This window comes from Moschus berezovskii, chromosome 17 (genome assembly GCF_049115385.1).
Source record: "Moschus berezovskii isolate FMDL1 chromosome 17, NW_MosBer_1.0, whole genome shotgun sequence".
Classification (NCBI taxonomy): Eukaryota; Metazoa; Chordata; class Mammalia; order Artiodactyla; family Moschidae; genus Moschus; species Moschus berezovskii.
This window is the reverse complement of record NC_142476.1, coordinates 20,563,063-20,575,575: the sequence shown is the minus strand read 5'-3', so window position 1 is coordinate 20,575,575 and position 12,513 is coordinate 20,563,063. Positions and strand designations below refer to the sequence as shown.

The following is a 12,513-nucleotide window of genomic DNA, read 5'->3' as shown; positions in this document are numbered from 1 at the left end:
TGAATTTTGCTCTTGGTCACCAGGAATAAGTATTTTTCTTCTAGGTCTCCCTCTTCTTCTCATTCTTTCCTTTTCTTCCTCTTAGCAGGCTCAGCTCTGGTGACTGATTTTTGAGTTTTGGTATTTCCAGTGCAAATTGAATCTATTCTATTGCTACTTCTATTGGCGTGTTGGTAGGTATTATAATTTCCACCTGTAATCAAATATTCCAGCTTTAAAAGAAGTACCTTCATTCTGAATGCTTTAAAAACCTGAAGGAAGGAAGAGCTTAAAATCAAGGCCCAAGAATAGTGTATTCTTGTTAAGGTTGTCAGAAATAATTTCATAGGAACAAAGGTAGTTTTTCACATGTTTATGTTTTTCTTTGGATTTTTAAAAAATTTATTTTTAATTGGAGGATAATTGCTTTACAATATTGTGTTCCTCTCTGCCATGTGAAAAGTGAGAGTGTTAGTTGCTCAGTTGTGTCCCACTCTTTGCGACCCCATGGACTGCACATACGATAGGGAGGGAGGGGAGGACAGGGAAGCCTGGCGCGCTGCAGCCCGTGGGGTTGCAGAGAGTGGGACACAGCTGAGCGACTGAACAACAGCGTCTTTGACACAGTACCGTTATTTTTAATTGAAGTGCAGTTGATATGCAATGTTATGTTAGTTTCAAATGTATCCCAGTGCCTCACCATTTAAATACTTTATGAAAGGGTCATCACAATAAACCTGGTGACCCTTTGCCCTCATTCAGGGTTACTGTAGTATATTGACCAGATTTCTTATGCTGTACATCACATGCCGTGACTTTTTTTTTTTAATGACTGCAAGTTTGTACCTCTTCATCCCCTTCACAGAGTATTTTTCATGTGACATTTTTCTTTAAGGATTATAAGCTGTTTGCCACGCTTTTCTAGAACACATCCCTGGTGGCCAGTCCCATTCCAGAGTAGAGGAGAAGCCTCCCCTTAGGAGCTGACCCAGAAAACAGTAAATCAGGACAGAGCCTCAGTTGAGCAGTGAGTTAAACCAGCCTAGAGAGAGAGAAATTCAGACCAGATAGTCAGTGACAATAACAGTGGTGGTGTGTAAGAAAGGGGGCCTTCATTTGAAGAATTAGATTTTTCTTTTGGTTGATATGGAAAATGGTCCTGCTAAGAACAATTTTGTAATAGGTAACATCCTTGAAACAGAGACTTGAACCAGAGTTTATCATTGAAATATGACTGATGTGCTATCTCTAGGGAGCTTTAATGAGCTCAGTTAATTACTACTTTGAATTAATTGAACCTTTAAGACCAGTATGTCATTACAGAGAACATTTTAGATATCCAGTTCTGTGCAAAGTGACACTAATTAGAAGATGATGTTGTAAATAATTCTAATAAGATTTTCTAATGTTTTGTTCAATTTTTTAAATGATAATTTTTTCTTCTTTAAAACTTTTAGTATCATCTTACATAACATGTTTCTCTTACCTTCTTGATTATTCCAAGAGGTTAATTGTTCTATTATACATAGAGCACGTCATAATACATAATTTTGAATATGTGTAAATACAGGACATAGCCGCTGGGGATATTTGATTGAGAATTTTATTCCTAGATACAAACAGTACAAGGCAAACCAGTTTAGGCAATAAAAAGTGGATAAGTGGAAGTGGTCTCAGTGTTTGAATAAATAAGTTGTAACTGTAATTTACCTAATAACAATCACCATTTTTTAAAAAAAGCTTTCTTTTGAACTTCAAAAAAGCATCTCTATCTGCTTGTATTTCTTCATCCCCTACTCTGTCTGTAACACACTTGGATATAATTCTGTTCCCTTATTCCTTTGCTTAGTTACTTAAAAGATCACCAGTGTTCTTCTTAATGCTAAACCCAGAGCCTTTTTCTGCCTTTCCCATCTCTCCTTTTGGTCCGTATGACACCGTCAGCCTCTCCCTTCTCTTGGCTTCTTTGGGCCTAACTGTCCTCACTTGCTCTTCCCACTCTCTGAGCTGCACCTTCTCGGGGTTCTTCACTGCTCCCTTTCCTCAAGAGCTGAAGTTTTTGAGTTGAGTTCCATCTACATGCTTTCTTCCATTTATTCTCTGCCCCTCTGAGGGCTTCCCTCACCCTCAGCCAGTACATCCTCTAACAGCTGAGTCCGCTTACCTGAGCTCAGTTGCTCTCCGCACAGCAGCTTAAAGTGGTTGTGAGTGCTTTTCTGTCTCTTGGTAGCTGTTTGACCTTACAAATGATACATGTCACCTCCTCTTATATTTTAAATTTCACTTCCTTTCTTTTAATGCCAGTACTCTCATGTGTCACAATTCAGATGCTCTAAAAGGCTATCTGGACTTCCCAGGTGGCTAGTGATACAGAATTTACCTGCCAGTGTAGGAGACGCAGGAAACGCAAGTTTGATCCCTGGGTCTGCAAGATACCCTGGGGAAACATGGCAACTCATTCAGTTTTTTGCCTGGAGAATCTCATGGACAGAGGAGCCTGGCAGGCTACAGTCCATGGGGTTGCAAAGAGTCAGACATGACTGAGCACAGCACATAGCAGTAGCAAAAGGCTGTATATATAGTAAAATATTTCCCACCTTTCTGCCATCCACTCAGCTCCTTTGTCCAGTGGCAACCAGTGTCTAATTTCATATATGTTTTTCCAGAGAAATATAAATTCTGTGTAAATCTTTACCCCCATTTTACAGACAAAGAAGTTGAGACTCAAAGATTTCAATAATTGGCTCAGATCACGGAGATGGTAGGTGGCAGAGCCAGAATTCTAATGCCAGTCTTCCAGTTAAAAATCTGCTACATCTCAGATTCCAAATGCCCGGTGGATATTGCTTTTTAGATTTCAAATCTCTTCCTATTTTCTGTTCTTATTCAAACATTCATTTATCCACGTAAATTCTTAGTCTTTGTAAATGGAACCAGCGTTCTCTGGTCATCAGTTTTGAAATGTAATAATAATTGAATCCTTCTTGTTCATTCCCTCATGTACAATCTCCTTCCAAGTGTCTCTCATATTCGTTCTCTATTCTCCACTCCTACCACTGGGTTCTAGCTCAGGCCATCACCAGTGGATGATTCACTGTCTGGATTACTGCCATAAACTATAGGATGGCTCCTTAGCTCTCAACTTTCTTTGTTAACTTGTTCTGTTTACCATTGCCAGAATAATCTTCCCAACACTTTAGATGACGTTATTCCTCTCCAATGGCTTCATATTTTCTTTCTCATCCTGTTTAAATTATTCTACCTAACTTTCAAAACCCTCTAACCTGGCCTAATCTTCTCTACTCAATGTTTCTCTCTCTTAGCCTTCATCCCTTTTGGATACATCTCCTCTTACCGCAAAGAAGCACTTCATATTCTGGCCTTGTTGCCCAGGTCTTCTTTATAGCACCTAATCTGTCCTCCCTTCCATTACCACAAACCTACCTTGTGTTGCAAGTCCATTTCCATGCTTTCCACAGTAGTGTTTGCTGCTGATGGTGTTTTTGTTATTAACTAAGTTTTTCTTTCAATTGAGAAAGTGTTGCATGCACATGATATGTATGTTTTTAAAAAGCCGTTCATCGGTGCACAGTGAGCAAAATGTAAGAGTCTTCCGTCTCTTCCCTCAGGTGCCCTCTGTAGAGGTGACCTGTTGCTAGTTTCTCAGGTTCCCTTCCTGAATTTCTTCATCCACATGCAAGCATGTGTATGTCCCATCTTTTTTCTGTATGAATGAAAATAATACTCTATGCATGTTAAGAATTTTTTTATCACTGAGAAACATACCTTGGAGAACGTCTTGTATTAGCACGCAGACCTGCATCTTTCTTTCACCAGCTGTGCAGTGCTCTCTCTATTCCCAGTGCTCGGTCCGCGGAAGTTAGAGTTGCTTCCAGTGTTTTTACTGCTGCTGTTTATATTGCTGTATTGACTAGTTTGTTTAAAAGAAAAGAAGAGTTGCCTTTGTGGACATAAATTTCCAAAAGAGGAATTTAAGGGCTCGAAAATGTATTTAATGCCACTTACCAATCACTGAGATTTATACCCTTTTCCTTTCTATCAGGGCTTCCCGGATGGCTCAGTGGTAAAGAGACTGCCAGTGCAGGAGATGGGGATTCCATCCCTCGGTCATTAAGATCCCCTGGAGGAGGAAATGGCAACCCACTCCAGTATTCTTGCCTGGGAAATCCCATAGACAAAAGAGCCCAGTAGGCTACAGTCCCTAGGGTCACACACAGTTGGACATGACTCAGCAACCAAGCATACAAGCGTACACACGCACACACACACACACAGTCACACACAGTTGGACATGACTCAGCAACCAAGCATGCAAGCGTACACACACACACACGCTACAGTCCCTAGGGTCACACACAGTTGGACATGACTCAGCAACCAAGCGTACAAGCGTACACACACACACACACAAAAGAGCCCAGTGGGCTACAGTCCCTAGGGTCACACACAGTTGTACATGACTCAGCAACCAAGCGTACACACACACACACACACACACACACACACGTACACACACACACACGCGCGCGCGCGTACACACACACATGCCCCTTTCTGTCAACAGTGTGGTAGAATGCCTGTTTCCCTACACTGTTTTCAGTGTTATGTATTGTTAAATTTTAATCTTGGCCAATCAGATTGGTGAAAAACAACTCTAATTTTAATTTAAATTTTTCAAATTATGAATGAAATTTTAAAACATTTGTATAAATTTTTTCTGTGAACTACTGATTTTTCTTTTTGGGTTGTTTGCCTGTTTATTAGTAAGAACTTTAATATAAAGATTATTGGACCTTTGTTGACTTTACCTGATATGAATTTTTTTCCCGTTTTGTCGATTATCATCTTACGTTTTCTTTTCCTTTGTTAACTCTTCGTACTTTTATAGTTTCTTTTGATTTGCCATAAAAAGAGAAAAAAGAATCAAGTTTTATATTTTTTCCAGGTGACTGGCCAGTTGACCTTGAACTGTTTATTACCTGGTCTCTCTGATTTGAAATACCATTATCATATATTCTTTGTGTAATTGAATCTGTTTCTGGGACCAGTTCTCTTTCGATTTCTATGAAGTAGGAAAATTTTATTTTATTTCTTCAAATTTATTATATATTTTAATGTTTGATAGGGCTTGTTTTGTCTGTCATTGTACTTTGTCAGAATGTTCTGTATATTTTCTGATTTTTATTTTTCGGTATGATCTTTAGATAAAGGTGGTCTAAGTTCTTCCCTCCCCCCCAAGATTTTGTTGACATTTTTACTGGGGTCATATTAAATTTGTGGTTTAACTCTTGGTGAAATTTAATTTTTTATTGTTTCCCTAGTCTTTCAGTTTGTTCATCTTCTGAAACTTTGTGAGAGAATGGGAATTTGTTTAACAGGACAGTTATTTGACCATATATATTGTTATAGAGTCGTAAGAGTAAATATTCAGGGTTAGCCAACAGTCACTATGCTAGCCAACAGTCACTAAGCCAGCAGTCACTGACGTATTCAGGGTTAACCATAGTGAAAGAAAAACGAGCATCTTGATTTTAGTAATACATCAGAGCCCCTCAGTCAGGAGTAGAGGAAGTGACCTGAATGGAGAACAGAGAGACAGCCCACTCACTTATTAGCTAGACAGAATGCTACACTCTCAGTTATTTTTAAATATATATATGTGTATATATATATATATATACACACAAACATATATTCATTTATATTCAGCTAATATTCATATCTCTTAGATAAGGTAAATATGTTGGAACTTCTGCTTGTGAGGAGTGAGCAGTACATAATTGATAATGACCTTAATAAAGAGTTCATCATGACTTTTTTTAATAGACTGTATTTTTTAGAACATGTATAGATTTACAGAAAAATGGAGAAGGTAGTACAGAGAACACCCACATACCCACAACCAGTTTCCCCAGTTATTGATGTTTTACATGAGTATAATAGGTTTGTTAAAAATCAGTGAATCAGTACTGAAACATTATTATTACTAACCAAAGCTCATCCTCTGTTCTGACTTCTTCAGCTTTTACCCAGTGTCTTTTTTTGTTGCTGCTGTTCCAGATCCATCTAGGATGCAACATTATATTTAGCTGACATGTCTCCTTAGGTTCCTCTTGGCTGTGGCAAGTTTGACTGAAGTATTTTCTTATGGAGGAAAGATGCAGTTTCTCTGCAAGCTGGAGCATTTGCAGTAGCAGACAGGTGTAAGGTATATCGCTGTTTTAACTTCTGTGTTCCTTTCTCGCTTGCATTTCAGGCACTCTGTGAATGTGCCCTGCAGACTCCTTATGACAGCTTGAAACTCGGGATGCTGTCTGTCCTTGCCACGCTGTCAGGGACCATCGCTGTCAAACATTACTTCAGCATAGCTTCAGGTAAAGAGAAGAAAGGAGATAATATATGGATAACATGCTAATCTTTTATTCATGTTGATATATCAAGTTAATTCCTCTGTAAAGCTTTAGAATCAAGAAAGGTTTTGGGTTCTTACTGTTACATGTTAGTAATTTCTTCAAAAATGATTTCTTAACTAATTCCTAAGATAATAAAATCTTGCATCCTTGATCTTAACTCAAGGCTACAGTTTTTCTGGATTTGCCCTTTTTTCCATTGTTACATGGATGAAACAATATTGTTGAGAGTGCTTAAAATAGCTGGTTTGCTTTTGTATGTCTCTGGCTTAACTTTGCCTCAGTTCAATAATGCTTTCCTACTTGCCTATTCAAGATGATTTAACTCCAAAATGCCTTTATTAGTGCCTTATGAGGAGCTTGCTTACATAACACACTTAAGCTTAGAGGTTTTTGTTGTTTGAATGCAAGTTTTGTAGGATCTCTATTGCTTCCTTTTCTAGTTCACTTCAGTCGCTCAGTCTTGTCCGACTCTTTGCGACCCCATGGACTGCAGCACACCAGGCCTCCCTGTCCATCACCAACTCCCAGAGTTTACTCAAATTCATGTCCATTGAGTCGGTGATGCCTTCCAACCATCTCATTCTCTGTTGTCCCCTTCTCCTCCTGCCTTTAATCTTTCCCAACATCAGGGTCTTTTCCAAAGAGTCAGTTCCTCGCATCAGGTAGCCAAAGTATTGGATCAGCATCAGTCCTTCCAATGAATATTCAGGACTGACTTCCTTTAGGATAGACTGGTTGTATCTCCTTGCAGTCCAAGGGACTCACAAGAGTCTTCAACACCACAGTTCAAAAGCATCAATTCTTTGGCACTCAGCTTTCTTTATAGTCCAACTCTCACATTCACACATGACCACTGGAAAAACCATAGCTTTGACTAGACGGACTTTGTGGGCAAAGTAATGTCTCTGCTTTTTAATGTGCTATCTAGGTTGGTCATAACTTTTCTTCCAAGGAGCAAGCGTCTTTTAATTTCATGGCTGCAGTCACCATCTGCAGTGATTTTGGAGCCCCCCCCAAACTAAAAGTCTGTCACTATCTTCTCTGTTTCCCCATCTATTTGCCATGAAGTGATGGGACCAGATGCCATGATCTTAGTTTTCTGAATGTTGAGCTTTAAGCCAGCTTTATCACTCTCCTCTTTAACTTTCAAGAGGCTCTTTAGTTCTTCTTCACTTTCTGCCATGAGGGTGTTGTTATCTGCATATCTGAGGTTATTGATATTTCTCCTGGCAATCTTGATTCCAGCTTGTGCCTCATCCAGCCCAGCGTTTCTCATTATATACTCTGCATATCAGTTAAATAAGCAGGGTGACAATATACAGCCTTGATGTACTCTTTTCTCGATTTGGAATGAGTCTGTTGTTCCATGTCCAGTTCTAACTGTTGCTTCCTAACCTGCATACAGATTTCTCAAGAGGCAGGTCAGGTGGTCTGATATTCCCATCTCTTTAAGAATTTTCCACAGTTTGTTGTGATCCCCACAGTCAAAGGCTTTGACAAAGTCAATAAAGCAGAAGTAGATGTTTTTCTGGAACTCTCTTGCTTTTTCAGTGAACCAACGGATGTTGGCAATTTGATCTCTGGTTCCTCTGCCTTTTCTAAATCCAGCTTGAACATCTGGAAGTTCAGGGTTCACGTACTGTTGAAGCCTGGCTTGGAGAATTTTGAGCATTACTTTACTAGCATGTAGTTAGTTATTCTGAATTGAATTAATTAAGGAACTCCATTATGTATTTTTTATGGCTTCACAGCATATAACCTCACTTATTAGGTAAAGGAAATTACCCACCATATAAGTCTCGGTAGGAAGCTGTAAAGACCTGATGCTCTATTGCCAAGGCTCCTGCCATCTAGGGTGCACACAGCGGTCTGGACTCAACTCATCATTTTCATACTGGAGAATAAATTGAAAGGCAGTGACAGCAAGAAGTAGTGATATCTGAGAATCCATTCTGATGATACAGCAATGACCACAGCAGTATCCAGTTTCCAGGGTGCACTGTAGCAGGGATGTTTGCCGTATCTGGTCCTTTGGCAGCAGCGTAAGCTGTGGCAGCAAGCACCAGTAACAGTGGTGATCATGTCTTCACTGGGCTAATTCTCTGCATGGTTTGGGCTATAGCCTTTGGTTGGTCTCTAGCCTCAGCTTATTCCTATCCATCTTTTGAACTTAGTTTTCCAGCCTTTTCAATAATTGTGTGAGGTACCTCTGTATTAGTTATCTACTGCTACATAGTAAATTGAAACTCTGTGGCTTGAAACCACAGTTGTCTGCCATCTTGACCAGACTGGATGGTCTGAGATGGCCTCATTCACCAGCTACAGGTCGGAAAGACTTTCACCTGAGGCACCATGGTTCTCCTCCTTCTGACTGTTTGGCAGTCCAACTTGGGCTTGTTGACATCATGTTCTTAGGGTTCTGCTGCTGTTGCTAAGTCGCTTCAGTCGTGTCTGACTATGTGACCCCATAGACGGCAGCCAACCAGGCTCCTCTGTCCCTAGGATTCTCCAGGCTAGAATACTGGAGTGGGTTGCCATTTTCTTCTCCAATGAGTGCTTGCATGCTAAGTTGCTTCAGTCGTGTCTGACTCTTTGCGACCCTATGGACAGCAGCCCACCAGTCTCCTCTGTCCACGAGATTCTCCAGACAAGATTACTGGAGTGGTGCCCTTCTAGCAGCATCCGAAAGAATGCAAGCCACCAACATATGAGCACTTTTTTAGCCTTTTGCTTACACATGTTTTTTAATGTCTCATTGGCCAAAGCAAGTCTCATGGCCAAGCCCAGATAGGTGGAGAAATAAACACCTGCTGATGCAAGGAATTGGAAAATTACATGGCAAAGGGGCATGCCTACAAGAGATGAGGGAGGTTATCACAGCCTTTTTTTAAATCAACAATTTAAAAAAATCAGTGATCTACTTATACTCATTGTGTTTTCAATAAATTCTTTTTTCTACATAAATCAGCCAATCTCAGTTTATTATTGTTCAGTCACCCAGTCGTGTCTGACTCTTTGCAAACCCATGGACTGCAGCACAGTAGGCTTCCCTGTCCTACTCCATCTCCTGGAGTTTGCTCAGACTTGTGTCCATTGGGTCAATGATGCCATCCAAACATCTTGCCCTTTCTCTTGCCCTCAATCTTTCCCAGCATCAGGGAATTTTCCAGTGAGTTCGCATCAGATGACAAAAATAATGGAGGTTCACATTCAGCATCAGTCCTTCCAGCGAGTATTCGGGGTTCAGTTCCATTAAAATTGATTGGTTTGATCTCCTTGCTGTCCAAGGGACGTTAAGGAGTCTTCTCCAACTTGCAGTTAATGTCCTGGACTGCTGTCACACACTGAAAGCTGCAGCAGTAGACAAAGTATTCGTTTCATCTTACAGTTTATAGGAGCCCTCCCATACGAGGTCTTTTGTACAAGTACCTGTTAGTGAGTCACATGCACAGAAGTTACAAGTATTGGATCTGAGGCTCACAGGGTTTCAGCGGCATGTCCAAAGTCACATACCTGTGAAGCACCCGAGCCCAAGGGCTCTGTCTTGGGATTCTTTTCTATACTAAACTGACCTAGATACCAGATGTCTTTCTTTTTCTTTATTTTCTAATTCCAAAGACCTTTGTAAGTGTGTCAGATTATAACATTCAAAGCACTTCACAAGCTAGATATTTTCTTTGTCCTTTTTTTTGAATTTTGTTAAATTGTAGTTTGTATATGGAATTAAGCAAACGGCTTAAACAACCAGACTAGGTAATGCTGACAAGAAATAAATGTCAGGTATTTTCTAAAGTCAGATTATTTCCATAACTAACAGTAAATATTTAAGTATATTTTCATTGATTAGAGTTTTAGTATAACCAGATAAACGGTTTGTAAAACAGACTTAAATTTCAGTTCAGTTCAGTCGCTCAGTCGTGTCCGACTCTGCGACCCCATGAATCACAGCATGCCAGGCCTCCCTGTCCATCATCAACTCCCGGAGTTCACTCAAACTCATGTGTCTGAATTATCACTAACAAATGGGCCTTAAGCGTATAAGATGTTCAGTATCACACATACCTAAGAAAAATGAAAATTAAAGCAACACCAGAATATTTTTCTAATCCATCAGATTGGCACAGAGTCAGAAGTTTGATAATAATGTTGTGTCGACAAGGGTGTGGCTAATCAAAAGCTACTCTGATTCACTGCTGGTGGGAATGTAAATTGTTAAACTTCAGCATTTGGAAGTACTCATCAAAATTATAAGTGAAAAACATAGAGAAATTCCACTTCTTGGAATTTATCCTACTAATTTAGTCTCACATTTGAGAAATGATATGTACATGGTTATTCATAGCATCATTAATGTAGTAGCAAAATATTGTCCATCATTGAAGATGGAGTAACATAAGAAGGTCCATCAATAGGGAACTCATTAAAGAAATTATGATACATAACTGCAATAGCAATCAGTGCAGCTTACTAAAAAAATATATGGCATGGAATAATCTCCATGACATAATGTCTGGGGGAAATAAAGCAGGATACGCAGCAGTGTATGAAACAGGAAGAAAGGAAGGATTTTGCTTACAAATGTGTAGACTCTTTGGAATGATACACAAGAAACATAACCTTAGGTGGCTGAGGAAGACTTTTCACTCAGTAACTTTTTACCTTTTTCCTACTATTGGTTGAACTTTTCGAACCAAGTAAATTTATCTTAGTAAATTATTTCTAAATAAAAAAACTAAAAATATTTTTATCCCTGAAACAATTGACATAGAAAAATGCTCACAAATATTATATTTGCAGAATATTGACAGTATCTACTTACCCTGATTATGAATTTTAAAATTGCAATTGTAACAAATATTATATTTTAAAGGCAGAATATTGACAGTATCTACTTACCTTGATTATGAATTTTAAAATTGTAATGGTATGCATAGGGGAAAAGATTTTTTAAAGTATTACAGAAAGCTAATAACAAGGTTATGCTGGTTTGTGAGTTTAGGGAGTTTTTTTTTTCCTGTTTTTTCCCCCCAAGTTTTCTTTGACATCTCGATGAGAAAGAAAAAGGAATAAAGCAAGTTCAAAGCATTTGTAAATTTATAGATGAGTTGCGATTATCCATATTACATGTCCATGGGAAAGAATGGAGAAAATGACAATTTCCATTGTTTTGTAAAAAAAAAAAAACATCGTTTCATCTTTCACATGTTTTGCCTATTGAAAAAACACTGAGGCTTTACCTGTGCTAGTAGTTTTATGTTAAACTGGAAATCAGTAAAGTGACCATATGTCCCAGACTACCTGGGGTAGTCTTGGTTTATGCCTGTTGTTAGTAATAGTGTCCCCTTCAAACCTCAAAAAGTGTGATTGCCCTCAGTGTAAAAGACAAGGTTATAGTTGATAGGAATCATGGAAAAATAAACAGGGCAGAGAAAGACAGGAATGAAAGACCCTGCTGAGAAGTTGAATTAGCTTTAATCTTCAGATTCTTCTTGATACTAAACTCACTTATAATTGAGAGCTTCTCTGTTATAAATAAAAACTTTCACAGCATAAACCTTATGTTACAGAATTTCAAGTGTGATTTTTAACTCTAGAATAGAACTTAACATATAAATCACAAAGCTGGTGCATAACTAACAAGTTTATATGACCTCAGTGGCAAGATGCTTAAGATCTTTAGGCTTCAATTTCTTCTGTAAAAGTAGTATTGAGTCAGAAGATCTCCAAGTCCTTGCTAGCTCTAAAATCATAAATTCTTACATAAACCTTTTGCAGTATAACTATATGCCAGCAATTGAGGTGGAAACAGCAAACTTAAAATTTTTGTTTCTTTTTTCTCTCCTCTCTTGAATGAAAGGTTTTTATCTGACAAGAATCCTTGTAATGATTCTATTTTAATGAGAATCCATTTGAATGCCCAAGATACAATCTTGTCTTTTGCTGTGTTTCTTAGTCAATTTTTATTAATGTTTGAGGGAGGGGGAGTATTATGTTAATTTTAGATCTTAATCATTACAAAACTACTTAGCATGTGAACAGGAGAAAAAGGGATGGCTTTATATATTGATCATAGGGTAGAGGTAGAAAATTTTGTTGAAAT

General features: G+C 38.7%; 1 protein-coding gene across 2 annotated transcripts in view; it reads left to right on the top strand.

Annotated features, from left to right (window-relative positions):
- The window catches only part of INTS7 (integrator complex subunit 7), an 80,270-nt gene that overhangs the window by 32,652 nt on the left and 35,105 nt on the right, over positions 1-12,513 (top strand). For both annotated transcript variants that reach the window (XM_055419040.2, XM_055419039.2), the window contains exon 8: positions 6,257-6,374. In XM_055419040.2, coding sequence (XP_055275015.2) covers positions 6,257-6,374 — 118 coding nt within the window. The remainder of the gene's footprint in view (positions 1-6,256; positions 6,375-12,513) is intronic.